This window comes from Electrona antarctica, assembly GCF_951216825.1.
Source record: "Electrona antarctica genome assembly, chromosome: 11".
In the NCBI taxonomy this organism is placed as follows: Eukaryota; Metazoa; Chordata; class Actinopteri; order Myctophiformes; family Myctophidae; genus Electrona; species Electrona antarctica.
Genome location: NC_136792.1, coordinates 53,779,775 through 53,806,934, shown reverse-complemented (window position 1 = coordinate 53,806,934; position 27,160 = coordinate 53,779,775). Strand labels below are relative to the sequence as shown.

General features: G+C 44.2%; 2 protein-coding genes across 4 annotated transcripts in view; both read left to right on the top strand.

Moving 5' to 3' along the window:
• Nucleotides 1–614: 614 nt before the first annotated feature.
• Nucleotides 615–19,689, top strand: setdb2 (SET domain bifurcated histone lysine methyltransferase 2). 3 transcript variants are annotated; one of them, XM_079514274.1, is made up of 13 exons: nt 615–857; nt 2,376–2,489; nt 3,657–3,764; nt 4,693–4,862; nt 7,116–7,266; nt 8,042–8,178; nt 12,288–12,377; nt 12,854–13,095; nt 13,534–13,703; nt 14,214–14,413; nt 15,196–15,327; nt 16,147–16,235; nt 18,610–19,689. In XM_079514274.1, exons 1-13 carry the CDS (start codon nt 836–838, stop codon nt 18,746–18,748), a joined length of 1,764 nt encoding a protein of 587 aa, XP_079370400.1. In that variant the 5' UTR covers nt 615–835; the 3' UTR covers nt 18,749–19,689. The 3 variants fall into 3 exon arrangements, with proteins under 3 accessions (XP_079370400.1, XP_079370399.1, XP_079370398.1); XM_079514273.1 differs by having other exon boundaries at nt 8,033–8,178; XM_079514272.1 differs by having other exon boundaries at nt 8,030–8,178.
• Nucleotides 19,690–22,566: 2,877 nt separating this feature from the next.
• vps53 (VPS53 subunit of GARP complex) overlaps nt 22,567–27,160 on the top strand; it is a 74,154-nt gene continuing 69,560 nt past the window's right edge. The window contains exons 1-2 of the mRNA XM_079514690.1: nt 22,567–22,717; nt 24,042–24,122. Of these exons, the coding sequence (XP_079370816.1) occupies nt 22,631–22,717; nt 24,042–24,122 (168 nt within the window). The 5' untranslated portion in view covers nt 22,567–22,630. The remainder of the gene's footprint in view (nt 22,718–24,041; nt 24,123–27,160) is intronic.

Genomic DNA, 27,160 nt, shown 5'->3' with positions numbered 1-27,160 from the left:
AAATGTTGAAAATGGGTGGTATTCCCCTTTAATGCATTCATGCATATCTCGCCCCACAGTGTGGATATCTCGCCCCAAAGCACGGATATCTCGCCCAATGTTTATTTCATGTTTATTTTACCTTATTTCTCATATTAGAACATATCAACATTTAGTTGTTGTTGGTCAAATGATGCATGGATAATAAATGGCTCAACCCCCTACATTGTTCTGGAAATTCCATTCTGGAGAACATTTAGAACCAGTTTGCTGTTGGTCAAATGAAAATGATGCATGAATAATGAATGGCTCACCCCCCTCCATTGTTCTGGAAAGGTGTTCCATTCCTCCATTGTATGAAATGTATATATATATATATATATATATATATACAATTTAGGCTTAATCCAGAGCGATTTACATTAAGCAAGAACAAAAAAAGCATGGGAATATATCACATAAAAAGCATTTATCATGAAACATGCGTACCGTAAGCTAAGAACGTAACAGTGGAATATCTATATAATGAAACTATACATATAAACTATACATTATATACTATACTATGCTTTGCTTGTAGACCGGCTCTATTTTTTGTGCAGTTCAAAGTTTCACCCGGACGACTTTTCCAGTTACACACAGGCAATAGTTGTGACGTCATTTCCTTGAGGAAGATAAACAAACGGAGCTGCAACACTAGTACTTCTTTACTACTGTATCCCTTTACTACTAACTGTACTACTAAGTTATACAGTTCCATGTAACGCGTCGCTACGTTACTCAAGCGTCGCTGTGTCGCTGTGACACTCCCCGAGCGGTACAGACTTCTGTCGCTTCTGTTAGCATCGTAGCACACATGGAAGATCCACTGGAAGTTGGTAAGAATAAATAATATGTCAGTAAATCTATGAATCCACCGTCTTATTCTTAAAGCGCAAATAACATGCATTTTAAAACTGCTTTGTCATATTGTCTATGTCCCTCAAAGTTATTTCTAATGGGTTGAGCCTCAATCACCACTCTGATATAACCAGTCAATTCAATTTTCAATTCAAAGGGCTTTATTGGCATGAGAAAACATACGTTTACATTGCCAAAGCAGAAAGAACAATACAACAATACAGCAATACAATCAAAACACAAAGAAAGTCAGAATCTTCAATAGATCAATTTCTATGTACCAAGATCACTCGATGCAGGTATAGTGCAGGAATATACACACAATGACCAGTCCTTGTCATTTCTTTCTGGACTTTGAAAGCAGTTTTAGCTGCAGTACCACAATGTCCTGAGGTGGTGGGGGTGCTGATATGCGGATTATTTAATATTTGAGTCATTATAATACTGATGCTAGATAAAACCAGGCTTGTTTCCATTCCATGCTAGCTTGGAAAATCAACAATGGTGGACATTGTAAACAAAGTGGAAATGCAAATTATACAAAGTAGGGTGACATTGATGACATAAAAAGTTGAGCTGTTCCTGAGAGCAATTTCCATTAAAGCAATGACATGATTACTATATTTACCCAGGGTATCTGGGCTAAGCTCAAGAACTTGTTTCCAGCCAGGCCCTGCTCATAGAACATTTCATCGTAGTGGTTCAATGCCTTGTTCAAGGGCACTTCAGCGGTGGTAATTTTAACGTGTCGGACCGCTGATTCGAACTGGCGACCTTCCGGTATCAAGACCGCTCCGCAATCCGTTCGGCCACCGCTGCCACATATAGGTGCCACTAGCACCTATATGATATGAAAGCCTGATTGTTCAAAATTTGTTATTTGTGGGGATAGAAAACACATATGGGAGCCCCAAAAACACAAAAGAAATTTAAAAAGTTGAATTTTATGTTATAGGTCCTTTAATAGAAATGAAAAAGTAAAACAAAAATAATAGTAATAAACCCCCCCCCCCCCCCACAAAACCTCATGAAATCTGTGACAAAGTTTAATCTAATTGTAAATAGTATGTAGTTGTATACAATATGTAGTTTGTTGACCGAAAGTTGCTCATAACAACAAAGTCTCAGAGAGTGTAACAAATGGAACCAAATGGACCCTTACAGGTCTGTAACTCTTTACAGATGGAACCAAATGGACATTTACAGGTCTGTAACTCAGAGTGTACAAATGGAACCAAATGGACCTTTTTGGGTCTGGAACTGATTTGTTATGGGGGGGTCGAAATAAAAATAGTTTGATAACAGATATCAGATATTGACAACTATGTTTATGTGGCGTGTGTGTGTAGTAATGCTGGTTATCTTGTATTGTGTGTGTGTGTGTGTGTGTGTGTGTGTGTGTGTGTGTGTGTGTGTGTGTGTGTGTGTGTGTGTGTGTGTGTGTGTGTGTGTGTGTGTGTGTGTGTGTGTGTGTTTGTGGCATGGTTCCTGTGCAGAGGGGGCCAGGGCCTTCTGGTCCTCCGTGGACGTGGAGCAGGTGTTTGACGAGCTCGACGAATGCCTGTGTCACCTGAAGTACAGCATCACACACCGCACCGCTACGGACAGAGGTAAACACACGCACATACGCACACACGCACGCACACACACACGAATGCCTGTGTCACCTGAAGTACAGCATCACACACCGCACCGCTACGGACAGAGGTAAACACACGCACGCACACACGCACGCACGCACACACACACACGAATGCCTGTGTCACCTGAAGTACAGCATCACACACCGCACCGCTACGGACAGAGGTAAACACACGCACATACGCACACACGCACGCACACACACACGAATGCCTGTGTCACCTGGAGTACAGCATCACACACCGCACCGCTACGGACAGAGGTAAACACACGCACGCACACACGCACGCACGCACGCACACACACACGAATGCCTGTGTCACCTGAAGTACAGCATCACACACCGCACCGCTACGGACAGAGGTAAACGCACACACGCACGCACACACACACACACACGCACGCACGCACACACACATGAATGCCTGTGTCACCTGAGATACAGCATCACTCACCGGATCGATGGTCACCGAGACTTGCTCCAGGCAATGTGATTGGTCTAGAATGATTCTGTTATGTTGTTGTGCTGGCTATAGTATAGGCCTACTTTAATAATAGTTGCAATGACAGCTCAGCTCGCACAGCTCAGCTCAGCTCGTCGACAAAATCAACTGCAGATTTAGTCGACTACAATCTTACAATATTCAGTCCACTAAAACTAGACTCAAACTTAAAGGACCACTTTTCAACATCTCTTCATATAATTGGTCCTCACTAATGTTCATGATAAAACACCACCATGCTTTGGGCAGTTCGGACACCCGTCCACCAGTGACATCATCATTAGGCAGATTTATTTTTTAAACAAGTTTTAAAATATATTTAGATTTTTATTATCGTGAGAACGATGGCTTCAACTTTTGCATTGCAACTGTTCAGGAAAAGAAAGCCTGCCGTTTCCATTAGCTTGGATGGTGGACGGGTTTCTGAACTGCCCACAGCCTTCCTATGAGACACAGACTGAGTAGGAAAAAATTGTGGTATTTTATCGTGAACATTAGTTAGGACCAATTATAGGAAGAGAAGTTGAAAAGTGGTCCTTTAAACATTTCAGGTGACAACACGTGACTATATGCAATTTCATTCAAAAGACTGACTAAACTAAAAAAAATGTAAATTTGCTGTGTCGTTAACAGAATACATTCGTGCTCTGGCTGCCATCACGCTACTGGGCATTGAAGCAACCAGAGGGACGGAACCCGCTCAGAACGACTCTACCATCTACCCTGTTGTCATCAGCACAGGTGTCTGTCTGTCTGTGTCTGTGTCTGTGTCTGTGTCTGTGTCTGTGTCTGTGTCTGTGTCTGTGTCTGTGTCTGTGTCTGTGTGTGTGTGTGTGCACATATAGAGCGTCGCAGTCCCACCCCCTCGAGAGACCCGGAAAAGAAATCCCGTTCATTTTCCTCATAGACTTTTCAGAAAGTATTTATTTAAAGACGCTTACGCCGCGGACAAAGCCAACTCTTATCGTGACAAATCATGACAATGAACACAATGTTTTGGGCCAAACAAAGAATTAGAAAGTAGAAAAAAAAACAGGTTACAACACTTTTTTTTGTTGTTTTTCTTCTTTGTAATCATTTGTTTGGTCCAAAATATTGTGTTTGTTGTCATGATTTGTCACGACTCGAGTTGGCTTCGTACAACACTCAAAAGGGGTCCTTTAAATAAATACCTTTTGAAATGTCTACGCCGGGGAAAATGCATTGGGATTCATTTCCTGGGCCTGGCCGTAGTCATGAAAGGGGGCGGGACTGCGACGCTCTATTGGTAGACCTTTATAAAGAAGTTATCTAGAGCCATCTGCTGGTGAAATTGAGAATGACATGTTTGTTCAAGTGAAGACCCTAGGGGCTCCATTTTCGTCACCGCTAAACCCCTTATCCCTAAACTTCTTTGCCTTTTTTTACTATTTTGCAAAACATTTTTGAATAGTTAAAATGGCCAGTCTACAAGCTCACAACGTGTCAATGTAGATTGGCTAGTTGAACTATTCCAAAATGTTTTTCAAAATAGTAAAAAAAGGGGCGCTAGCCCCTTCTATAAACAGCTTTTGTCCCTACACGTCTCAAGATTTGCCATTGACAATGCAAGGGGAATTCAGGTCAAATGTCTGCTAAATCTTGTCCCCACACTTCTCAATATTCGCCATTATTTCTCTTTGGCTTGTAGTTGGAGCGTGTCAGGCGGACGAAGGACTGTCTTCCTCTCCTCCCCTCTCTCCCGTCCTGCTGACCAATGGCCTGCCGGAGCCTTGCTCGCCCCCCGTCGACCACCGAGAGGAGGCGACGCCTTCACTGTCTCTGCTGCTTCCTCCGTACCGACCGCACGACTGCAGCCCGGTACTGTCGGACGCCTTTTCTCCCACCCGGGTCGAACCGACCCGGTTCTTAGTCCGTGAGCCAGAGCTCCAAAATTGTAACGTTAATTATGAATTGAGTGGGCAAAACCAACCATTTTTAGCAGTGGTTCCCAAAGTGGGGTCTGGGGACCCCCAGGGGTCCTTGAGGGAGTTCCATGGGGTCCCCAGCTAAATGATAGTTTGGAACTGAATTGACCCTTATGTGTCTGTTAATACACATATAGAGTGTACAGGGTCCATTTGGTTCCATTTGTACACTCATAGTTAAAATAACATTGATTTTACGATATAAATTGCGGTCCCAGAGATATAAATGCCATTAAATGGGGTGTCCATAGGCTAATGCATGTCAAACTGGGGTTCCTTGAAATTAAACGGGTTGAGAATCACTGCTAGAGCCGTGAAAATCTTCTCTTATGGGGAGGTCCTTGGCATATAATTTTAAATAGGGGGGTCCGCAGGCCAATGAGTATCATTTTGGGGGTCCTTGACATGAAAAAGTTTGGGAACCACTGTTTTTTATGTAACATGACATGACAGGTATACTATCCTGTCTCATGCCTTTATGTCTTCATGCAGCAGTGTATCACTATCTCTGTGGGGGGAGAATCCCCTGCTCCTGTAACCTCCTCTCCTGTCTGTCTCAGGCCTGCGTGTCCTCGTCATGCAGCGGTGTATCTCTGTGGGGTGGAGAACTGTAACCTCCTGTCTGTCTCAGGCCTGCGTGTCCTCGTCGTGCAGCGGTGTATCTCTGTGGGGTGGAGAACTGTAACCTCCTCTCCTGTCTGTCTCAGGCCTGCGTGTCCTCGTCATGCATCAGTGTATCTCTGTGGGGTGGAGAACTGTAACCTCCTCCTGTCTCTCAGGCCTGCGTGTCCTCATCGTGCAGCAGTGTATCTCTGTGGGGTGGAGAACTGTAACCTCCTCCTGTCTCTCAGGCCTGCGTGTCCTCGTCATGCATCAGTGTATCTCTGTGGGGTGGACAACTGTAACCTCCTCTCCTGTCTTGTCTCAGGCCTGTATGTCCTCATCATGCAGCAGTGTATCTCTGTGGGGTGGAGAACTGTAACCTCCTCTCCTGTCTTGTCTCAGGCCTGCGTGTCCTCATCATGCATCAGTGTATCTCTGTGGGGTGGACAACTGTAACCTCCTCTCCTGTCTTGTCTCAGGCCTGCGTGTCCTCGTCATGCAGCAGTGTATCTCTGTGGGGTGGAGAACTGTAACCTCCTCTCCTGTCTGTCTCAGGCCTGCGTGTCCTCATCATGCAGCAGTGTATCTCTGTGGGGTGGAGAACTGTAACCTCCTCTCCTGTCTGTCTCAGGCCTGTATGTCCTCATGCATCAGTGTATCTCTGTGGGGTGGAGAACTGTAACCTCCTCTCCTGTCTGTCTCAGGCCTGCGTGTCCTCATCATGCATCAGTGTATCTCTGTGGGGTGGAGAACTGTAACCTCCTCTCCTGTCTGTCTCAGGCCTGTATGTCCTCATGCATCAGTGTATCTCTGTGGGGTGGAGAACTGTAACCTCCTGTCTGTCTCAGGCCTGCGTGTCCTCGTCATGCAGCGGTGTATCTCTGTGGGGTGGAGAACTGTAACCTCCTCTCCTGTCTGTCTCAGGCCTGCGTGTCCTCGTCATGCAGCGGTGTATCTCTGTGGGGTGGAGAACTGTAACCTCCTCTCCTGTCTTGTCTCAGGCCTGTATGTCCTCATCATGCATCAGTGTATCTCTGTGGGGTGGAGAACTGTAACCTCCTCTCCTGTCTGTCTCAGGCCTGCGTGTCCTCATCATGCAGCAGTGTATCTCTGTGGGGTGGAGAACTGTAACCTCCTCTCTCCTGTCTTGTCTCAGGCCTGCGTGTCCTCGTCATGCAGCAGTGTATCTCTGTGGGGTGGAGAACTGTAACCTCCTCTCTCCTGTCTTGTCTCAGGCCTGCGTGTCCTCGTCGTGCAGCAGTGTATCTCTGTGGGGGGGAGAACTGTAACCTCCTCTCCTGTCTTGTCTCAGGCCTGCGTGTCCTCGTCATGCAGCAGTGTATCTCTGTGGGGTGGAGAACTGTAACCTCCTCTCCTGTCTTGTCTCAGGCCTGCGTGTCCTCGTCGTGCAGCAGTGTATCTCTGTGGGGGAGAGAACTGTAACCTCCTCTCCTGTCTTGTCTCAGGCCTGCGTGTCCTCGTCATGCAGCGGTGTATCTCTGTGGGGTGGAGAACTGTAACCTCCTCTCCTGTCTTGTCTCAGGCCTGCGTGTCCTCGTCGTGCAGCGGTGTGTCTCTGTGGGGGGAGAACCCCCTGCGGCTCCCGGAATCCTGCGGCTTCAAGAGGCTGGTCGGCTCGCGTCCTGTGGCCGGGCTGTCGGCGCAGGAAGGGGAGGAGCTAGACGACGACGACGGTAGGGGCTGCGACAACAACATGAAAGCGGGTCGTTTCTAACACTATATACCGGCCAGCGTGTGTGTGTGTGCGTGTGTGTGTGTGTGTGTGTGTGTGTGTGTGTGTGTGTGTGTGTGTGTGTGTGTGTGTGTGTGTGTGTGTGTGTGTGTGTGTGTGTGTGTGTGTGTGTGTGTGTGTGTGTGTGTGTGTGTGTGTGTGTGTTTGTGGGGTGGGGGGTAATTATTTTCAACTGATTAATTGGCCGATTAATCAATTAATCGTGTTATGGCTCATTTAGCTATCACCTTATACATTTATAACTATCAAATAATGAATTTAGATGATTAATTCATTTAAAAAAAAATACATTGTTTTGCTCGGCTGCTGATTAGGCTAAACAGCCAGGATTGTTATGTGTGATATTATGCTTTGCAGTCGCTACTCTGCATGTGCAACTATCTTCAGATTGTAAGGGGAGAGAGATGTCTGCTCAGTTACATTTGACCCATTTAGACGATTCTACAAATGCTGACCGCTGACAATAAATCCTGACAGTTTTCTGAAAAACCTATGTTTCTATACAAGTGGTTTTCAAACTATTTCATGTCAAGGACCCCCAGAATTATCTGTATTTGGCCGCCGACCCCCATCTGAGAAAATATGTAGTTCCAGGTATCCCCCCCCCCCCCCCAGAAGCAAAGATTTGAGTTAAAAACGTTCGCTGTGAAAGAATATATATTCAAAGATTTGCGCCACATTTTCACGATTTAAAAAAAAAATAGCAGATCTACAAGCTGCCATGGACGACGGGGAGGAGGAGGACGAGCCGGGCACGGACGTGGTTTACAAAGCTCCCTGCGGCGCCAGCCTGCACGACCATGACGACGTGATGCGCTTCCTGCTCGTGACGGACAGTTTCCACGTGCTGCAGGTAGGTCTGTGGCGTCACCATGGCAACCCGTTAACCCATTTAGACCTGAGACCAGATTCTACAAAATGTCTTCCAAATCTTGACTGTTCTCTGAAAAACCTGTGAAATGCGGCCAGGGGGCCGGGTCGCCCCGTGTTCGAAACGGTCGAGAAATGAAAGTTACAATGTGGGGGTCCCCGGGGGGGACATCCAGACCACCAGGAACGTGCCCAAGGGGGCTGGCCCGGTTCCGGCGAGCCGCCCCGCGTCCGAAACGGTCGAGAAATGACAGAGTTACCAACCAAGCTATTTTCGTGCTTGGACAGACAGACAGACCCAGGGACACACATACTGTAGCTGTGTGATGGAGTGGTTGCACCACTCTACACGCTACGAGCTTGTAGATCTGCTATTTTTTCAGCAGATAAAGTTTAAAATAATGGTCGATGTGGTTAAAAGCTATAAGGTGAAATGGGCTAACCAGTGTCATTCCCTGTTGCCAGGTGCATTTCTATAAGGTCTAAATGACCTAACCAGAGTCATTCCCTGTTGCCAGGTTCATTTCTATAAGGTCTAAATGACCTAACCAGAGTCATTCCCTGTTGCCAGGTTCATTTCTATAAGGTCTAAATGACCTAACCAGAGTCATTCCCTGTTGCCGCAGGTTCATTTCTATAAGGTCTAAATGACCTAACCAGTGTCATTCCCTGTTGCCAGGTTCATTTCTATAAGGTCTAAATGACCTAACCAGAGTCATTCCCTGTTGCCAGGTTCATTTCTTTAAGGTCTAAATGACCTAACCAGAGTCATTCCCTGTTGCCAGGTTCATTTCTATAAGGTCTAAATGACCTAACCAGTGTCATTCCCTGTTGCCAGGTTCATTTCTATAAGGTCTAAATGACCTAACCAGAGTCATTCCCTGTTGCCAGGTTCATTTCTATAAGGTCTAAATGACCTAACCAGAGTCATTCCCTGTTGCCAGGTTCATTTCTATAAGGTCTAAATGGACTAACCAGTGTCATTCCCTGTTGCCAGGTGGATTTCTATAAGGTCTAAAGGGGCTAACCCATAGAGTATATAAAAGGATAGAGACTGAACTGGCGCGAAGCTCCGCCCCCCCAGCTATTCATGTCAGTGGAAGTTGCTCAGTGGCGTTTTGAAGCACCCGGAAGACTGCCGGAAGTACCGTCTCAGAACGTCTACTTCCGCATTTGACCACCAAATTTTGGTGGTCAAATGCGGAAGTGCAACCGAGCGCTCAATGTTAAAGCCCAGCTGCACGGGGTTTCCCGGTCATGAATCCACGGGTCCGCCTGTAGTCCCTCCTCCTACCACTAGGGAGGAGAGCTTCAACGTTGAATAGCCTCACTGGCCCCTTGGGCTAACCAGTGTCATTCCCTGTTGCCAGGTGCATTTATATAAGGTCTAAAGGGGCTAAACAGAGTCATTCCCTGTTGCCAGGTGCATTTATATAAGGTCTAAATGACCTAACCAGAGTCATTCCCTGTTGCCAGGTGGATTTCTAAAGGGGCTAACCAGAGTCATTCCCTGTTGCCAGGTGCATTTATATAAGGTCTAAATGACCTAACCAGAGTCATTCCCTGTTGCCAGGTGGATTTCTAAAGGGGCTAACCAGAGTCATTCCCTGTTGCCAGGTGCATTTATATAAGGTCTAAATGACCTAACCAGAGTCATTCCCTGTTGCCAGGTGGATTTCTAAAGGGGCTAACCAGAGTCATTCCCTGTTGCCAGGTGCATTTATATAAGGTCTAAAGGGGCTAACCAGAGTCATTCCCTGTTGCCAGGTGGATTTATATAAGGTCTAAAGGGCCTAACCAGAGTCATTCCCTGTTGCCAGGTGGATTTCTAAAGGGGCTAACCAGAGTCATTCCCTGTTGCCAGGTGCATTTATATAAGGTCTAAAGGGCCTAACCAGAGTCATTCCCTGTTGCCAGGTGCATTTATATAAGGTCTAAAGGGCCTAACCAGAGTCATTCCCTGTTGCCAGGTGCATTTCTTTAAGGTCTAAATGGACTAACCAGAGTCATTCCCTGTTGCCAGGTGCATTTCTATAAGGTCTAAATGGGCTAACCAGAGTCATTCCCTGTTGCCAGGTGCATTTATATAAGGTCTAAAGGGCCTAACCAGAGTCATTCCCTGTTGCCAGGTGCATTTCTTTAAGGTCTAAATGGACTAACCAGAGTCATTCCCTGTTGCCAGGTGCATTTCTATAAGGTCTAAAGGGGCTAAACAGAGTCATTCCCTGTTGCCAGGTGCATTTCTATAAGCTCTAAAGGGGCTAACCAGAGTCATTCCCTGTTGCCAGGTGCATTTATATAAGGTCTAAATGACCTAACCAGAGTCATTCCCTGTTGCCAGGTGCATTTATATAAGGTCTAAATGACCTAACCAGAGTCATTCCCTGTTGCCAGGTGCATTTCTATAAGGTCTAAAGGGGCTAACCAGAGTCATTCCCTGTTGCCAGGTGCATTTCTATAAGGTCTAAAGGGACTAACCAGAGTCATTCCCTGTTGCCAGGTGCATTTCTATAAGGTCTAAAGGGACTAACCAGAGTCATTCCCTGTTGCCAGGTGCATTTCTATAAGGTCTAAAGGGACTAACCAGAGTCATTCCCTGTTGCCAGGTTCATTTCTATAAGGTCTAAAGGGACTAACCAGAGTCATTCCCTGTTGCCAGGTTCATTTCTATAAGGTCTAAAGGGGCTAACCAGAGTCATTCCCTGTTGCCAGGTTCATTTCTATAAGGTCTAAATGACCTAACCAGAGTCATTCCCTGTTGCCAGGTGCATTTCTATAAGGTCTAAAGGGACTAACCAGAGTCATTCCCTGTTGCCAGGTGCATTTATATAAGGTCTAAATGACCTAACCAGAGTCATTCCCTGTTGCCAGGTGCATTTCTATAAGGTCTAAATGACCTAACCAGAGTCATTCCCTGTTGCCAGGTGCATTTATATAAGGTCTAAATGACCTAACCAGAGTCATTCCCTGTTGCCAGGTGCATTTCTATAAGGTCTAAAGGGGCTAACCAGAGTCATTCCCTGTTGCCAGGTGCATTTCTATAAGGTCTAAAGGGGCTAACCAGAGTCATTCCCTGTTGCCAGGTGCATTTCTATAAGGTCTAAATGACCTAACCAGAGTCATTCCCTGTTGCCAGGTGCATTTCTATAAGGTCTAAATGACCTAACCAGAGTCATTCCCTGTTGCCAGGTGCATTTATATAAGGTCTAAATGACCTAACCAGAGTCATTCCCTGTTGCCAGGTGCATTTCTATAAGGTCTAAAGGGGCTAACCAGTGTCATTCCCTGTTGCCAGGTTCATTTCTATAAGGTCTAAAGGGGCTAACCAGTGTCATTCCCTGTTGCCAGGTGCATTTCTATAAGGTCTAAAGGGGCTAACCAGAGTCATTCCCTGTTGCCAGGTGCATTTCTATAAGGTCTAAATGGACTAACCAGTGTCATTCCCTGTTGCCAGGTGGATTTCTATAAGGTCTAAAGGGGCTAACCCATAGAGTATATAAAAGGATAGAGACTGAACTGGCGCGAAGCTCCGCCCCCCCAGCTATTCATGTCAGTGGAAGTTGCTCAGTGGCGTTTTGAAGCACCCGGAAGACTGCCGGAAGTACCGTCTCAGAACGTCTACTTCCGCATTTGACCACCAAATTTTGGTGGTCAAATGCGGAAGTGCAACCGAGCGCTCAATGTTAAAGCCCAGCTGCACGGGGTTTCCCGGTCATGAATCCACGGGTCCGCCTGTAGTCCCTCCTCCTACCACTAGGGAGGAGAGCTTCAACGTTGAATAGCCTCACTGGCCCCTTGGGCTAACCAGTGTCATTCCCTGTTGCCAGGTGCATTTATATAAGGTCTAAATGACCTAACCAGAGTCATTCCCTGTTGCCAGGTGTATTTATATAAGGTCTAAATGACCTAACCAGAGTCATTCCCTGTTGCCAGGTGCATTTATATAAGGTCTAAATGACCTAACCAGAGTCATTCCCTGTTGCCAGGTGCATTTCTATAAGGTCTAAATGACCTAACCAGAGTCATTCCCTGTTGCCAGGTGCATTTATATAAGGTCTAAATGACCTAACCAGAGTCATTCCCTGTTGCCAGGTGGATTTCTTCAGCTTCAACCGGGCCGTTGGGTTGGACCCTCCTCGGCTGGCCACCGTGGCACGTCCCCCGGAGAAGGACCTGAGCCAGGTACAGTGTTGAACACATTACTGCACAGCACTTCCAGGCTTTTTCTCTGCTTGCTCTCGACGAAGGCGGGTCGCTCTGAGATGTAAGGAGGGGAAGAGATAGTGGCGGCGCAACCCAAGTTGCTGCGGCCTGTGCACTCTCAGCACATCACAATTTCGTTGTACCTGTACCTGTAAAAATGACAAATAAAGTCTGCTTCTGATTCGGAGGGTGGCACCAGTGCCAGCAAAATCTGCGAAATAAGCTTAGAAAGCGGGTCAAGTCCACCCGTGCCGGAAGTGTTGTTTTGCTAGGGTAATCCTAGGGAAGGGAAATATAGTGGCACTCTGCATTGTCAAAGTTGCCCACCCCTGAACTACACTAATGCTACCACCTAGCGGCACAGAAATAATAAATCTGATTTAAAAATTTGTAATCGTTTGACAGTCCTGGTAAAAACTCATAAATGTACATTGTTTTGCCGTCCAAACAACCAGGGCCTGGAGCCCACGGCGGTCGAGCTGTGTCCGGCAGCCGACGGCTCGCGGCCCGCCGACTTCCGTTACCGCAAGGACCGCTGGCCGCACGGCTGCTTCCTGGGCCGCGGGCCGCGCCTCTACCGCGCCTGCTGCGACTGCGCCGACGGCTGCGCAGACCCCGAGACCTGCGCCTGCGTGGCCCTGACCACCGGAGGGAGCCGTTACTCTCACAACAGGCTGACCGCGCCCATTCCCGAAGGGTAAGTGTCTGTCTGTCTGTCTGTCTGTCTGTCTGTCTGTCTGTCTGTCTGTCTGTCTGTCTGTCATCCATCCGAGTAGGCTATACCAACTTTGAGGCAGTATTGCTTTGTTTTCAAAATATAAGGTTTTCTTGATTTTCTGAAAGAATGTGTATTTTTCATTGAATATTTTCCGTCCACACTTCTCTTTAGCAACAATCTTTAGCTGGATATTAGTAGATATAGCAGATCTACAAGCAGTGCCACACCACATACAATCTTGTAAGATCTGCTATTTTTCTCAAGTTTAAAATATTGGTTAAAGTCGTTTAAAAGCTAAGGTGACACAGATGCGTCCTCAGGTCTACAGTAAATGGGTCAATCTCTGTGTGGGTGTGCGCACGTGCGTGTGTGTGCGCGTGTGTGACTGTGTGTGTGTGTGTGTGCGTGCATGCACAGTGTGTATGAGTGTGGGCCGTGGTGCGGCTGCGTGCGCTCCCGCTGTCAGAACCGGCTGGTCCAGAGAGGCCTGACGGTCCGCCTCCAGGTCTTCCAGACGGCCCAGAGGGGCTGGGGGGTGCGCTGCAAGGACGACCTGGACACCGGCACCTTCATCTGCACGTATGCAGGTATACCTGTCTGTCTGTCTTGTCTGTAGCACTTGCCCTAGCCTAGCCCCTTAGATAGCACTTTATGTAGACTTCGATAGTATTTTAAACAGACTTATAGCATGTTACGTAGATGGCACTAGAATTGCATTTTATGTAGTCATAGCACCTTATAGTACACATGTATAATATAGTATAGTATGCATAGTTTACATAGATACTCCACTGTTACGTTCTTAGCTTACCATGTTTCATGATAACTACTTTTTATATATGTGATGTATGCCATGCTTTTTTGTTATTGCTTAATGTAAGTCGCTCTGGATTAAGAGCGTCTGCTAAATGCCTAAATTGTAACTGTCTGTCTGTCTGTCTGTCTGTCTGTCTGTCTGTCTGTCTGTCCTCATGAATGCATCTTCATCCCTTCGTTCTCTCTCTCTCTCTCTCTCTCTCTCTCTCTCTCTCTCTCTCTCTCTCTCTCTCTCTCTCTCTCTCTCTCTCTCTCTCTCTCTTCCCCCCCCCCCTCCCTAGGTCTAGCGTTTTTGAGGGGGCGGGATCCGGACAAAGCCCCGCCCCTGAAGCAGGCGAGGAGGGCGGAGCTCCCGTGGGACGACGAGGTGGAGGTGGTCACGGAGTGGCTGGCGCCGGCGGCGACAACGCCCGACGCCAGGAGGCCCACCTCACCCCCGCTCCACGTCCCCGTCATCCAGAGACCCTCAGAGACCTCGCAGGTTGGGATAAGATGCTGTTTAACCCATTTTGACCTGAGATCAGATTCTAAAAATGTCTTGTTTTCTGAAAAAGCTATGTCTCTATGTCAGTCGTTCTTCGATTTTTCAAAAATAGCAGACCTACAAGCTCGTAGCGCGCCACTCGGTGGCGCGCTACGAGCTTGTAGATCTGCTATTTTTCAATAGCTAAAGCATAACATGATGCTAACACCAAAAGGGGTTCCCGCCCAAAATGGTTTAAACCATTCAGGATGGGACGAGGAACCCCTTTTGGTGTTTTAAAGCATTATGTTATACTTTAGCTGTTAGCAGATCTACAAGCTCATAGCACGGCTTGTAAGGTCTGCTATCTTTGAAAAATCGTGAAAATGTGACACAAATCTTTGAATATATATTCTTTCAGAGATAACGTTTTTATATATTCTTTCAGAGGGAACGCGCGATTTTTCAGACACGAGAAAACGATTTTTCAGACACGTGTGTGCGTGCGTGCGTGCGTGCGTGCGTGTATAGGTTGTTTTTAACACAAATGTTCTCTTCTGGGGGTCCGTTGCACTCAATATTATTTTCAGATAGGGGTCCGCGGCCAAAAATAGATACAATATAGGCCAAAATAGATACAATTGTGGGGGTCCTTGGCAGCAGAAAAACATTTCAGAACTACTGATTTTAAGGCATTTGTAGAATCAGCCTCGAGTATTAACTGAAATGTTCGTTCATAAGCAATGAAATGAAATGATCAATGAAATGATCATAACCCCATGACATGATTTTCTCTTCAGTCTCAAACACACTGCACTGACCAATCGGGGGAGGAGACGGCCGTGTCTACGGAACCGCTGAAGCCAATCAGAGCAGAGGACATGTACTTCCTGGATGCCACCAAGGAAGGAAACGTGGGCAGGTTCATTAATGTGAGGAACCTCTTAATTAAACTTGAATTAATGTGGGCACGGTCGCGAGGCAACATTACTAGCATTCACAATTCAAGCATTTAGCAGACGCTCTCTATCCAGATCGACTTACAGTAAACCAGGATTAAGCCAGTAACAGTAATACAGTAAGCATGAACTCTAGCCATTAAACAAAGCAACCAGTCAAATAGTGCAGAGAAAACAATGTACTTACTTACTTATGCTCATAAGGCATCGATAATGTTCCTCCACCTATCACAGTCTTTGGCAACCAGTTGCGCTGTGCCCCATGAGAGACACTTTTTAATTAACCATAACTTGCTCAATTTTCAACCGCTTTTCTAACGGTTTGGTTTGTTATAAACGTCAGAGGCATACGTATATGCTTTTATAGGACGTTCATATAAAAAATAACATGAAGCAGATAAGCTTCCTGAATCATAGCCACGTTGATAACATTTGTAATAAACCAACCCGTTTGTAAATCAGTCAAGATTTGAGCGATTAATATGTGGCAGGGACGAATAGTTTTCATAATCCTCATGGGGGCCGAGATCACTGGTCCAATTCCTCATGGGAGCCCCCGGCCCCCACAGACTCTACGTCACTGATATGTGGTAGTCAGTTGTTGACTTTCGACGTATGTGGCAGTCAGTTGTTGACTTTCGTGTGTGTGTGTGTGTGTGTGTGTGTGTGTGTGTGTGTGTGTGTGTGTGTGTGTCTGTGTGTCTGTGTGTCTGTGTGTCTGTGTGTCTGTCTGTCTGTCTGTCTGTCTGTCTGTCTGTCTGTCTGTCTGTCTGTGTGTGTGTGTGTCCGCAGCAAACCTGTGATCCGAACCTGTTCGTCCAGAACGTTTTCACAGACACACACGACCCGGGCTACCCTGTGATCTGCTTCTTTACCAACAGGTAAAAGTTTCACCTGTGTGCGTGCGTTTTACCGTATAAAACACCGTTTACGCTCATCGTGAGCGTACGGACAATTACGAGCATTGCCACGTTACATGAATTCATGAACTTGAACTTGGTGACGTTGGCGGACGTTGGTCGTAGAATCCGCTCATTTCCAAGTCAACTCAGAGGGTGGTGTACCAGTGATCAAGCCATGCGTATATGTATTTAGAATGCTTTAGTCTTCATGCTGAATCAATTAATCAATTAGTCCCCAAACCTCAAAAAAAGATATGCATGTGCCCAGCATTTGTCAACACACACATAAAAGAAGAAAATGTGTCAACTGCTTAGCTTATGTTATGCTGATGTAAATTCCACTGGTTTTGTATTTGTATTTATTTTTGTAGGCTATTCAAAATAAGACTGTTCTATGTTGACGCGACCGGTGGCGGTCTTTCGGATTTAACCCATTTTGGGCGGGAAACCCTTTTGGTGTTTTAAACATTATGTTATAATTTAGCTATTTTTGAAAAATCGTGAAAATATTTATTTCAGAAAACTGGAGGATTTAGAAGATTTTTTTTAAATTTTGAGGTCGGGCCTAAATGGGTTAAATTCTGCCCCCAGATGGCAGTTGTAACCAAGGCTCTCTACTAAGGGCCTATAGTAGTGAAATGATGGGAGGGCGAGGCACACTGGGCTAAATGTGCCTTGAGGAACGAGGTTTGTAGATATAAATCAGATCTTCTCTTGAACTCGTACTTGTGCTTGTAACTCTATTTCTGCGCCATCCAACATATTCGGACCCCCTAGGCTAGGGTAGACCGGTGCCAACCCCGAACATGTTCGTAGACAACCGTATACTCCATATATGAAAGAACATGTTCGTAGACAACCGTATACTCCATATATGAAAACATGTTCGTAGACAACCGTATACTCCATATATGAAAGAACATGTTCGTAGACAACCGTATACTCCATATATGAAAGAACATGTTCGTAGACAACCGTATACTCCAAGCGGCGACTGTCCTTTTACCTTTTAGCATTGCTCCGGTTGCTATGGAGCGCCTCCGTCCCCACCAGCTATGGGAATTTTTTAATCCAGCTCCATTGAGCCTCCATTATAACAGGATTTTCAAAGCCCTGTATCTCTAAAGCAGGGGTGGGCAACTGGCGGCCCGGGGGCCACATGCGGCCCCCACCTTCACTTAATGTGGCCCTCAGGTTAATGTCAGAATACTGATTATAATATTGGTTTCAGCTGTTTACAATTCCACAACATGCAAACATGACCCGCTGTTATTACTTCAGTCTAAATTAGTAGCTCAATGCTCAACACAAGTATAATTAAAGGCATTTGAAATTACATAAAAATGTTAATTTTCAGGATTCCAATTAAAAAATAGCAAAAATTCAAGATTTCAATTCGGATATAGCAAAAATAGCCGATCTACAAGCTCAAAACGCGTCGCAGCGCGACGCGTTTTGAGCTTGTAGATCGGCTATTTTTGCGACGAGAGTAATATATGGCCCTAGGGAGTGAGTGTGGAAATATAGTGGCCCTCTCCATCGTCAAAGTTGCCCACCCCTGCTCTAAAGCTTCGAGCGCTGTCCATGGTGAGCCGTCGCACATCCCGACGATCGTATTTCATTTGTGACTTTGTCTCTCATCGCTCCGTTTCTGACGAGAGGTAAACGGTTTGTGCTAAAGGGTGCTGATCGCTGTGCTCACAACAAGAGCCCCCACCTCACTGATAACCCGGAAATGAAACGATGGCCCGTAGACTGAGACTGAACGGCTGGCACATGTTAGCTGTGCTTATGCTGCCACCTAGCGGGCAGAGAAAGAATTAAACTGCTCGCTGGCCCTTGAACTCCACCCTAGCCCTATTTGTGTCTGGCGTAACGTCACTTGCCGTGGCGTCACGCTGCTGTCGCTGTCCGTTGTCGTGGGCAACAGCGGTGTTGGCGGTGAATGAGTTTAACCCAATTTGACCTGAGGCCGATTTAAAAAAAAAAAAAAAACATAGGTTTTTCTTAAAAACCTATGTTTCTATGTTAGTGGTGCTCAACCTTTTTCATGTCAAGGACCCCCAGAATTATCTGTATTTGGCTGCGGATCGCCATCTGAAAATATGTTTTTCCAGGGACCACCCAGAAGCTAATATTTCAGTTGAAAAAGTTCGTTCCGAAAGAATATATATTCAAAGATTTGAAAGATTTGCGCCACATTTTCACGATTTTTCAAAAATAGAAGATCTACAAGCTATCTACCTTGTAGATCTGCTATTTTTCAATAGCTAAAGTATAACATAATGAGTAAAACACCAAAAGGGGTTCCCGCCCAGAATGAGTTTAACCACGTGGCGCGTTGTTTCCGCAGGGTGTTGGAGGCGGGGACAGAGCTGACCTGGAAGTATTCCCCTGACACAGGAAGTACACCTTCGGACCAGGAAGTGGCGTGTCAGTGCGGGAGCGATGGTTGCCGCGGGAAGCTGCTCTCACAAAAAGAGGCGGTGTAGCGTTGGGGTTAGCAACGTTACATTAATGTTACGGTCAGTGTAGCGTGAAAAGCAAAAATAAGTCTCACGGTTTTTTTCCGGAGCGGAAGGGGGGGGGGCTTACAGAGTAAAAGTGGCCATATCTTCCCGGCACCCCGAGCTTCTATTTTGAAAGAAATCCTGGTGCTGATTGTGTTAATGTTATGGTCAGTGTTGAAACATCACACTGCTGTAATTAAGGTGCTATAAGTGATTTGTTTAGTTAAAACAAAAGGTTTTTGTTGTAAAAAAAAAAGTTTCAATTCCATATTCTTAACCACTGTAATAATTACTCTTAAAGGACCACTTCTTAGCCTCATAAAAGACCACAATTTCTTTTCTACTCAATCTGTGTCTCATAGGAGGGCTGTGGACTCGTCTACCAGTAATGCCATCGTTAGCCAGATTTATTTTTAAAACAAGATTTGTATTATCGTGAGAACGATGACTTCCATTTTCGCATTGCAACTTTTCAGGAATAGAAAGCCTCCAGTTTCTATTTGCTTGGATTCCCCATCGATGATGTCACTGGTGGACAGGTTTCTGAACTGACTGAGACACTGAGACACAGACACAGATCGAGTAGAAAAGTATTGTGGCATTTTATCATGAACATTAGTGAGGACCAATTTTATGGAGGTAGATTGAAAAGTGGTGAAGTGGTCCTTTTAAGAGAAGCACAATTTCAAAGCTTTTTTTTGTATCCACTCTGAGTAATGTATTGTATTGTTTTTGCAATTCAAGTAGTTACTACTAAATAACTAAATGTAATGTTAAAATATTCTAATGGCAGTGATCTCATAATCTAATGAGTTACCCAACAGAAGCTGTTTGATATGTTAGTATTAACATGCTGAATTATTATTATTTTTTTTTTTTACTATTGAAACGTTTCATCGTTGTACTTTGTAATAAAACTTGCAAAGAAAAAGCACTGTGTACTGATGTGACGTTTATGGCAGTGGTTCCCAAAGTGGGGTCCTAAATGATAATTAGGAACCAAATGGACCCTTATTTGCACACTCTTAGAGTTAAATTAACTTTGGTTTTACAGTATACATTGGGGTCCCAGAGAGAGAAATGCCATTAAATGGGGGACCGTAGCCTAATTCAGGTCAAACCTGGAGTCCTTGAAATGAAAATGGTTGAGAATCACTGCTAGAGACGTAAAGATCTTCTCTTATGGGGGTCCACGGGCTATTGAGTATCATTTGGGGGGTCCTTGACATGAACAAGTTTGGGAACCTCTGATTTATGGGTCTTCCTGTCCATGTCCGTATGTATCAATAAGACACCTGATTTATGGGTGTTCCTGTCTATGTCCGTATGTATCAATAAGACCTGATTTATGGGTGTTCCTGTCTATGTCCGTATGTATCAATAAGACCTGATTTATGGGTGTTCCTGTCTATGTCCGTATGTATCAATAAGACACCTGATTTCTGGGTGTTCCTGTCTATGTCCGTATGTATCAATAAGACCTGATTTATGGGTGTTCCTCCTGTCTATGTCCGTATGTATCAATAAGACCTGATTTATGGGTGTTCCTGTCTATGTCCGTATGTATCAATAAGACCTGATTTATGGGTGTTCCTGTCTATGTCCGTATGTATCAATAAGACCTGATTTATGGGTGTTCCTGTCTATGTCTGTATGTATCAATAAGACCTAATTTATGGGTGTTCCTGTCCATGTCCGTATGTATCAATAAGACACCTGATTTATGGGCGTTCCTGTCCATGTCCTTGTGTACGTATCGATAAGACTAAAGGAGTAGAACTAAAGAATACATTATATGTTTAGTTGCACTGAAGTGTTGCACTCTGAAAATAGTATGAAGTAAAGAAAATGTCCTTTTCACATGAATTTATTTACCTTCATTTCATCTTGTATTATTCGAGCCTTGCACCTAGAAGGATTTTGTTCTAACCTGGAGTGCTGCGGGTTGTCTGCTTCGGCAGTTGCTTGAAGATCGGCTATTTTCAGCAAGCAACCACAAGTGTAAGATCAGGCATTATGACGCCATCAAGGCCTGCCCAAAATACATTTATGTCGACAAAATGAACTGTAGATAATCAATGAAATTCTATATTTAGTTGACTAAAACTAGATTACAACTAAGACATTTCAGATTACTTTGTTGAAATTTGCTGTCAAAATGAACATTCTGTGTATGCCTTTCTGTCTTGCGGCTGGTGAAAGGAAGCTTACTTCAATTATATATGATAGGAGTTGTTTAAAGGAGACGGAGTGTAACACTGGTTAAAAAAGACAGACCAACCGACCCACCCACCCACCCACCCACCCAACAAACAAACGATAAATGGGTATATAGTCTATATACTGTATAAATAGCCTGTCTACTGCATGACAGGCAGTTCAATTTACAACCAGGGTTTATATGACCTCACCTGGGTGGGTCACTCCAAGTACTACTCGTTCACTTTGCTATTTTTTGCTAAACGATGATCCATAAGATCCACAATGGTCAGTTAGGCATCTGCTTTTTATTCTAAATTTGTATTGAACCTGTAGGCCAATTTCATGTATGTTTTAAGTATTGTCATGCTACGAATGGCACTAGGTGTCACATGGACGGACCGCATCAGAAATGTGGACCTCTATGGGGACAGGGGACCTACCAGGCAGGCAGGGCACTGCGTCAGGCACCCAGAACTTGAGGCAAGTAAATTGACTCTATGGGAGCCAACCCAGGGCAAAGCCAGGAGGGGAAAGAAGCGTACCACCTATGTAGACGTGCTGCGGCGCGACAGCTTGGCTAACAACACTGCAGAGCTCAAGAACCTGATGTTGGATAGGAATTTGTGGAGGGCAGCGATCCAGGAATCCCGAGTTGGTGTTTAGTTGGCTAGACTTCACTCTCGCAGCAACTAAGCAACTAAGTATTGTCATTATACCAACTTCTGATATGAACGCTTAAAAAAACATCACAACACATCACAATGCAATGCTTTAAGTATTGTGAATGTGAGCTCGTAGATCTGCTATTTTCTGCTATTATACTAATAGGCCTATACCATATTGTGCTGAATATAAGACGACTCTGATTATTAGACAACCCCCATCTTTCAACACTCATTGGAAAAAGAACATTGAATCATGTAAAATAGTCTATAGTCCCCAATTATAATATGACCCTGTTTTTTAAGGATATTTTCATTGCAAAAAAAAATATATATAGCACATCACAATAGGGTATTTGAAAACTTATTATGGGACATATTCTGCATAATGAGTAGCCTACTTTTACATTACATTTTCAAGCCAATAATTTTGTAGCCTACTGCTCAAGTAAATGTTGAATTCCGGACTTCTACTTCTATGTAGTATCATTTATGTTGCAGTTTTTATACTGTATATAATACTGTATACTGTACTTTTTCCACCACTGCAAATAGATAAAAACAAGAACAATACTGTATTACCACCCACCCCTTTTCCCCCTCACTGTATATGTTTCTTTTCCCTTTTTACCTCCTTTATGATGAATTCCTGTTCTGTTCTTTGGCTATATAGAAGTGTCTATTTGTACGCCTCTAAATGTTTTGATGAATTGAACAAGGTGGACCCTCTTGTAAACAAGTGCAATGCTTTATTGGGTCGTCCACTCACAGTTAACAGTCTTTGTATTGAGTTGCGCTTGAAATGTACTGTAATTCTGCAAACTGTTAATAAATATTTCAATAAAAAAATAAACTGTATTAAACATGTAATGCAGCATTTTAAGCACCGGGTGGCGCACGTACCGTTTCTTTGCGGGGGCATAATGTCATCTGCCATCCCAGAAGCCACCTCACCAGGAAGTGGAGCCACTTCACTGGAGTCAGTCGTTTTGTTTTGAAGATGATGGAGGAGGAGGAATTAGAACTAGCCGAGGATCTGGAGGCTATTCTGCATCTGACTCCAGAGGTGCAGCTAGCCATTGAACAGGTATCTGACTAATCTGAGGACTATTTACATTTCAGTTCATTCCAGTTAGCAGGTTGGCTAAAAACAAAACAATGACAGACCAGTTGATGTTGTTGCAAATCCACCGACAGGGACACTGTTGACGTCACGCTATAGAATGGACTACATTACTCTATAAAACGACAAACTAGTAACAGCTGATGTTGGTGTAACGCTATATAAAACTGCTTCACATTCCAGAAGGTCTCCCTACTTTTTTATTCTTGTGTGATTTTGTCGTTTGATTGTATTGTACTAAAGGTTACTACTGTGTTAGTGCAGTACTGTCTGTATTGCATAGTACAAGTACTGTATGTTTAGCCTATGTCATTACATGTATATTCTGATGAATTGAAAATGGAGAACCTCAATGGAAACAAGCCTTTACTTTATAGTGATTTCTTGGGGTTTTCTTTAATTCTCTCAGCAGACCTTGTATTGAACTGTGCTTTCATGTTGCTTGTTCTACAAACTGTTAATAACGTTTTCAATCAATCAACAAACCAATCAATCAATCAAGGATGTTGGGAGTAATGAATCACACCTACCAATATAACAATACTCAAAAAACGTAATTATACTTAGTAACTTACCAATTGTTACTACGTACGTATTAAAGTAAAGGCAATGGCTTAGAACAGCTAGGGGTCTGCAACCTTTTTGACATGAAGTGCCATGTTTTCAATTTCTTGATTGTGTGCCATATCAACATAAAATATAACATAGTGCTTAAAACACCAAAAGGGGTTCCCGCCCAGAATGGGTTAAGGCATAGTTTTACTGACGTAAAAAGATTAGGTATAAGGTTAGGTTTTGGCACAGGGTTACTGAGGTTACGTTTAGGACGGTTTAGGTATAGTTACACTGAGGTTACTAGGTAAGAATACCTGGTGGCGACCGACTGTTCTGAGGTCGCTGGACTTGACCCAGCAGATCTACAAGCTCGTAGCGCAGCACCGAGTGCTGCGCTACGAGCTTGTAGGCCTGCTATACTTGAAAAATCGTGAAAATGTAGCGCAAATCTTGTTCTTTCAAAGCCAACGTTTTTAACTCAAATCTTTGCTTCTGGGGGGGAGGGGGGGGGGTCCCTGGAACAACATATTTTGAGATGGGGGTCGGCGGCCAAATAGACATAATTATGGGGGTCCTTGATATGAAATATTGAGCACCACTGATATAGGAACATAGGTATTTCAGAAAACTGTTGGGATTTAGAAGACAATTTTTAAATTTCGACGTCAGGACTAGATGGTTTAAAAGTAAAGCTTTCTCTCTCTCTCTCTCTCTCCCTCTCTCTCTCTCTCAGGTTTTCCCCAGTCAAGACCCACTGGACAGAGCAGATTTTAATGCTGTGGAGTACATCAACACCCTGTTCCCCACTGAACAGGTATGAGATCAGACTGCCTCTGGTTACTGAAGATTACTTTTAGGGCCGCAGAAAATTAATTGAACTCAATTGATTGTGTAAATTATAAACATTGATAATCGATAATTTGATTTAAAAAAAATCTATTAATAATCGATCCCTTCCTTGGGCATGTCCAAACCTATATGATGCTTATGACTCCAGTTGGGCAATGTTTCATTCACTTACAATATAAAATGTAAGTTCAATATTTAAAACAAATATAAAACATGGACGTGCTTCGTTGGTCTACTGACAGCGTTCACAAGACATTGGTGCTAATTATCAGTCCAGTGCACATCACAAGACGTTTTCACTGATCAGATCAGATAAGCGGTTTGCAAGATTATTGTCTCTGGACACACGCACACACGCTCTAGGGCAGGGGTGCCCAAAAGGTAGATCGTGATACCAGTAGATCACAAAGGCTGTGCAGGTAGACCACATGACATGGCCCTAAAAAAATATATAATTTAAATATATGGAAAAAAAACGTCAACTTCAAAAGGGCCTGTCAGCTCAAACCATCAATGCAATACTTTGTTTTCAAGAATGATGCGCAAAAAAATGTCAGTAGCATTACAAAGTTATATACAAAAACAATTCCATTTTCCCCCTCAATTTCCCATTCCAAGTGTGTTGGTCTTCTATGTAATGCCAGCGCTGCTATTCCAAAGCCCCCTCAGGTACATTGTTAAACTAGTTTCAGCAATGGAATCATCATTCTTTTGGTGGGTATATCTCGTTGAGCTGGTCATTTTGAAAGTAGCTCTCAAGTCAAAAAAGTGTGGGCACCCCTGCTCTAGGGCATTCACTTCTAGTCATTTTGACGAGTTGTTGAACTACCTATTATGTAAAAAAAAAGAAAGAAAATGTTTAAAAACGGTGCACATTGGTGACTAACTAACTATTGAGGCCTACAAAATCAGAAAAAAGAGAGAATCTTATCAACTAGTACCAACAAGGTCAACTAGTCGATGTATTAGTTGAATAGTCGACTTGTTGCTTAAAGTTCTAGCACGCACGCACGCACGCACGCACGCACACACATACCCACGTAAAAATGGTGACAGAAAACCAATTAAGTATCGCTTGCTATGGTCCTTACACACTGGGAGTATGACGAATAAACAATCAAACAACAAACAAGGCTATTCATTTCATGCAGCTTGATGCTTTTATTCTGTGAAAAATCAACCTAATTTTAAATTTAGAAAGAAATGTTTATTACTGGCTGCACAATGTTCCTGTTCTGAGTGGCTGTACTCATGCATGGCACAAACAGCTGTTTAAATTAACCCATTAAAACCGGGAAAGCACCTGCTTAATTTATTTAAAAAATAGCAGATATACAAGCTCATAGTCCTCCAGTTCGTGCTGCGCCATGAGTTTGTAGATCTGCTATTTCTTATCGTGAAAATATTATGGGGTTGGCCCGGGCCGCCAAATATATATAACTTTGGGTGCAGAAGTGGTTTAGTAATTATTTTCACAGTGTTTATGAGGTACAGAGAAGATCAGTATCCCTCACTAACACTCACTATAGCTTCTACCGCGTTACTAACAATCTACAATTTAGGCATTTAGCAGACGCTCTTAATCCAGAGCGATTTATAGTAACCAAGAACACCACGTGGTAATACATACAATACATAGAAATAGTCAACTAGGAGCATAAGTAAACCTAACAGTAGAATATCTATCTGTACAATGAAACTATAAGTAAACACTATAGAATTATGTATGTCTACATAATTACATATTTTAGCCTTTGCATGTGCCTGCAAGGTTGCCGAGGCTTACTGTAAGAACGGTGTACTGTAGGCTTGCTATAACTTATTACTCCAGGAGAGGGCGGTGTTTACCTTTTTGTTGCACTCATCATTGGTCTCTAGAAGGGTCATAGACAGTACGTGACTAACTGATGTCTGATGTGTCTATTCTGTACTGTGCAAAAAAAGTACTGCCGAAGCAGACAAACCCGCAGCACTCCAGGTTAGAACAAAATCCTTCACGGTGCTGCAAGGCTCGAAGATACAGGATGAAATCAAGAAATGTCATGTGAAAAAGGACATATAATGAGTGCTGGCATTTTCTTGATTTCATTCTATTCTGTACTGTATCTATGTACAGTAACAATGTGTGAAGGAGCAATTCTGTCTGTGGACTTTCCGTTTGTGGGAGTTCACCGTATAATATCTCAAACGTATATAGCGCTTTTCTGAGTACCAAAAGACGCAGAGGTATAACAACAAAATAAAAACAACTTTATTAGGAAAAATAAATAAACACTGTCTAAAAGCTATAAAAAACAGTGAAAATAGTTAGCTAGGGAGGGCATTCCACAGGTTTGGGGCAGCAAAGACAAAAGCTCTGTCACCCCCAGGTACGGACTTTGTTCTTGAGGACGTCGAGGAGGTTAGCGTCACAAGACCTGAGGGAACGGGAGGGAGGGGACATGACATGGGGGCGGGGGGAGCCAGGCTGTTAAGTGCTTTGTAGGTGGTCAGGAGTGTTTTGAAATGGATTCTTTGTTTTGACCGGGAGCCAGTGAAGGTCACCTTGAGGGGAGGAGTGCCGTAGGGGCGGCGGTGGCTCAGGGGTAGAGTTTCCGGATGGCAACCGCAAGGTTGCCAGTTCAAACCCGGGCTCCCCCAGAGTTAGTGTCGAAGTGTCCTTGAGCAAGACACTGAACCCCTAATTGCTCCTGATGTGCTGGTTGGTACCTTGCATGGTTTCCGCTGCCATCAGTGTATGAATGTGTGTGTGAATGGGTGAATGTAATGCACAATCTATGTAAAGCGCCTTGGATAAAGGCGCTATATAAATGCACCATTTTACCGTAGAAATCGGCCAGTGACAGGGTGCACAGGTGTAGCCAGCCAGATGATGGTTTGGGAGGTATGGTAGCACAGCACGCTCGAGAGATCACACGATTTTAACGTTGATGTTTATTTGCATCAAACAAAACGTGGTGTAATTCCTATTAATGTTCAATACATTGGGAACACCACCCGACA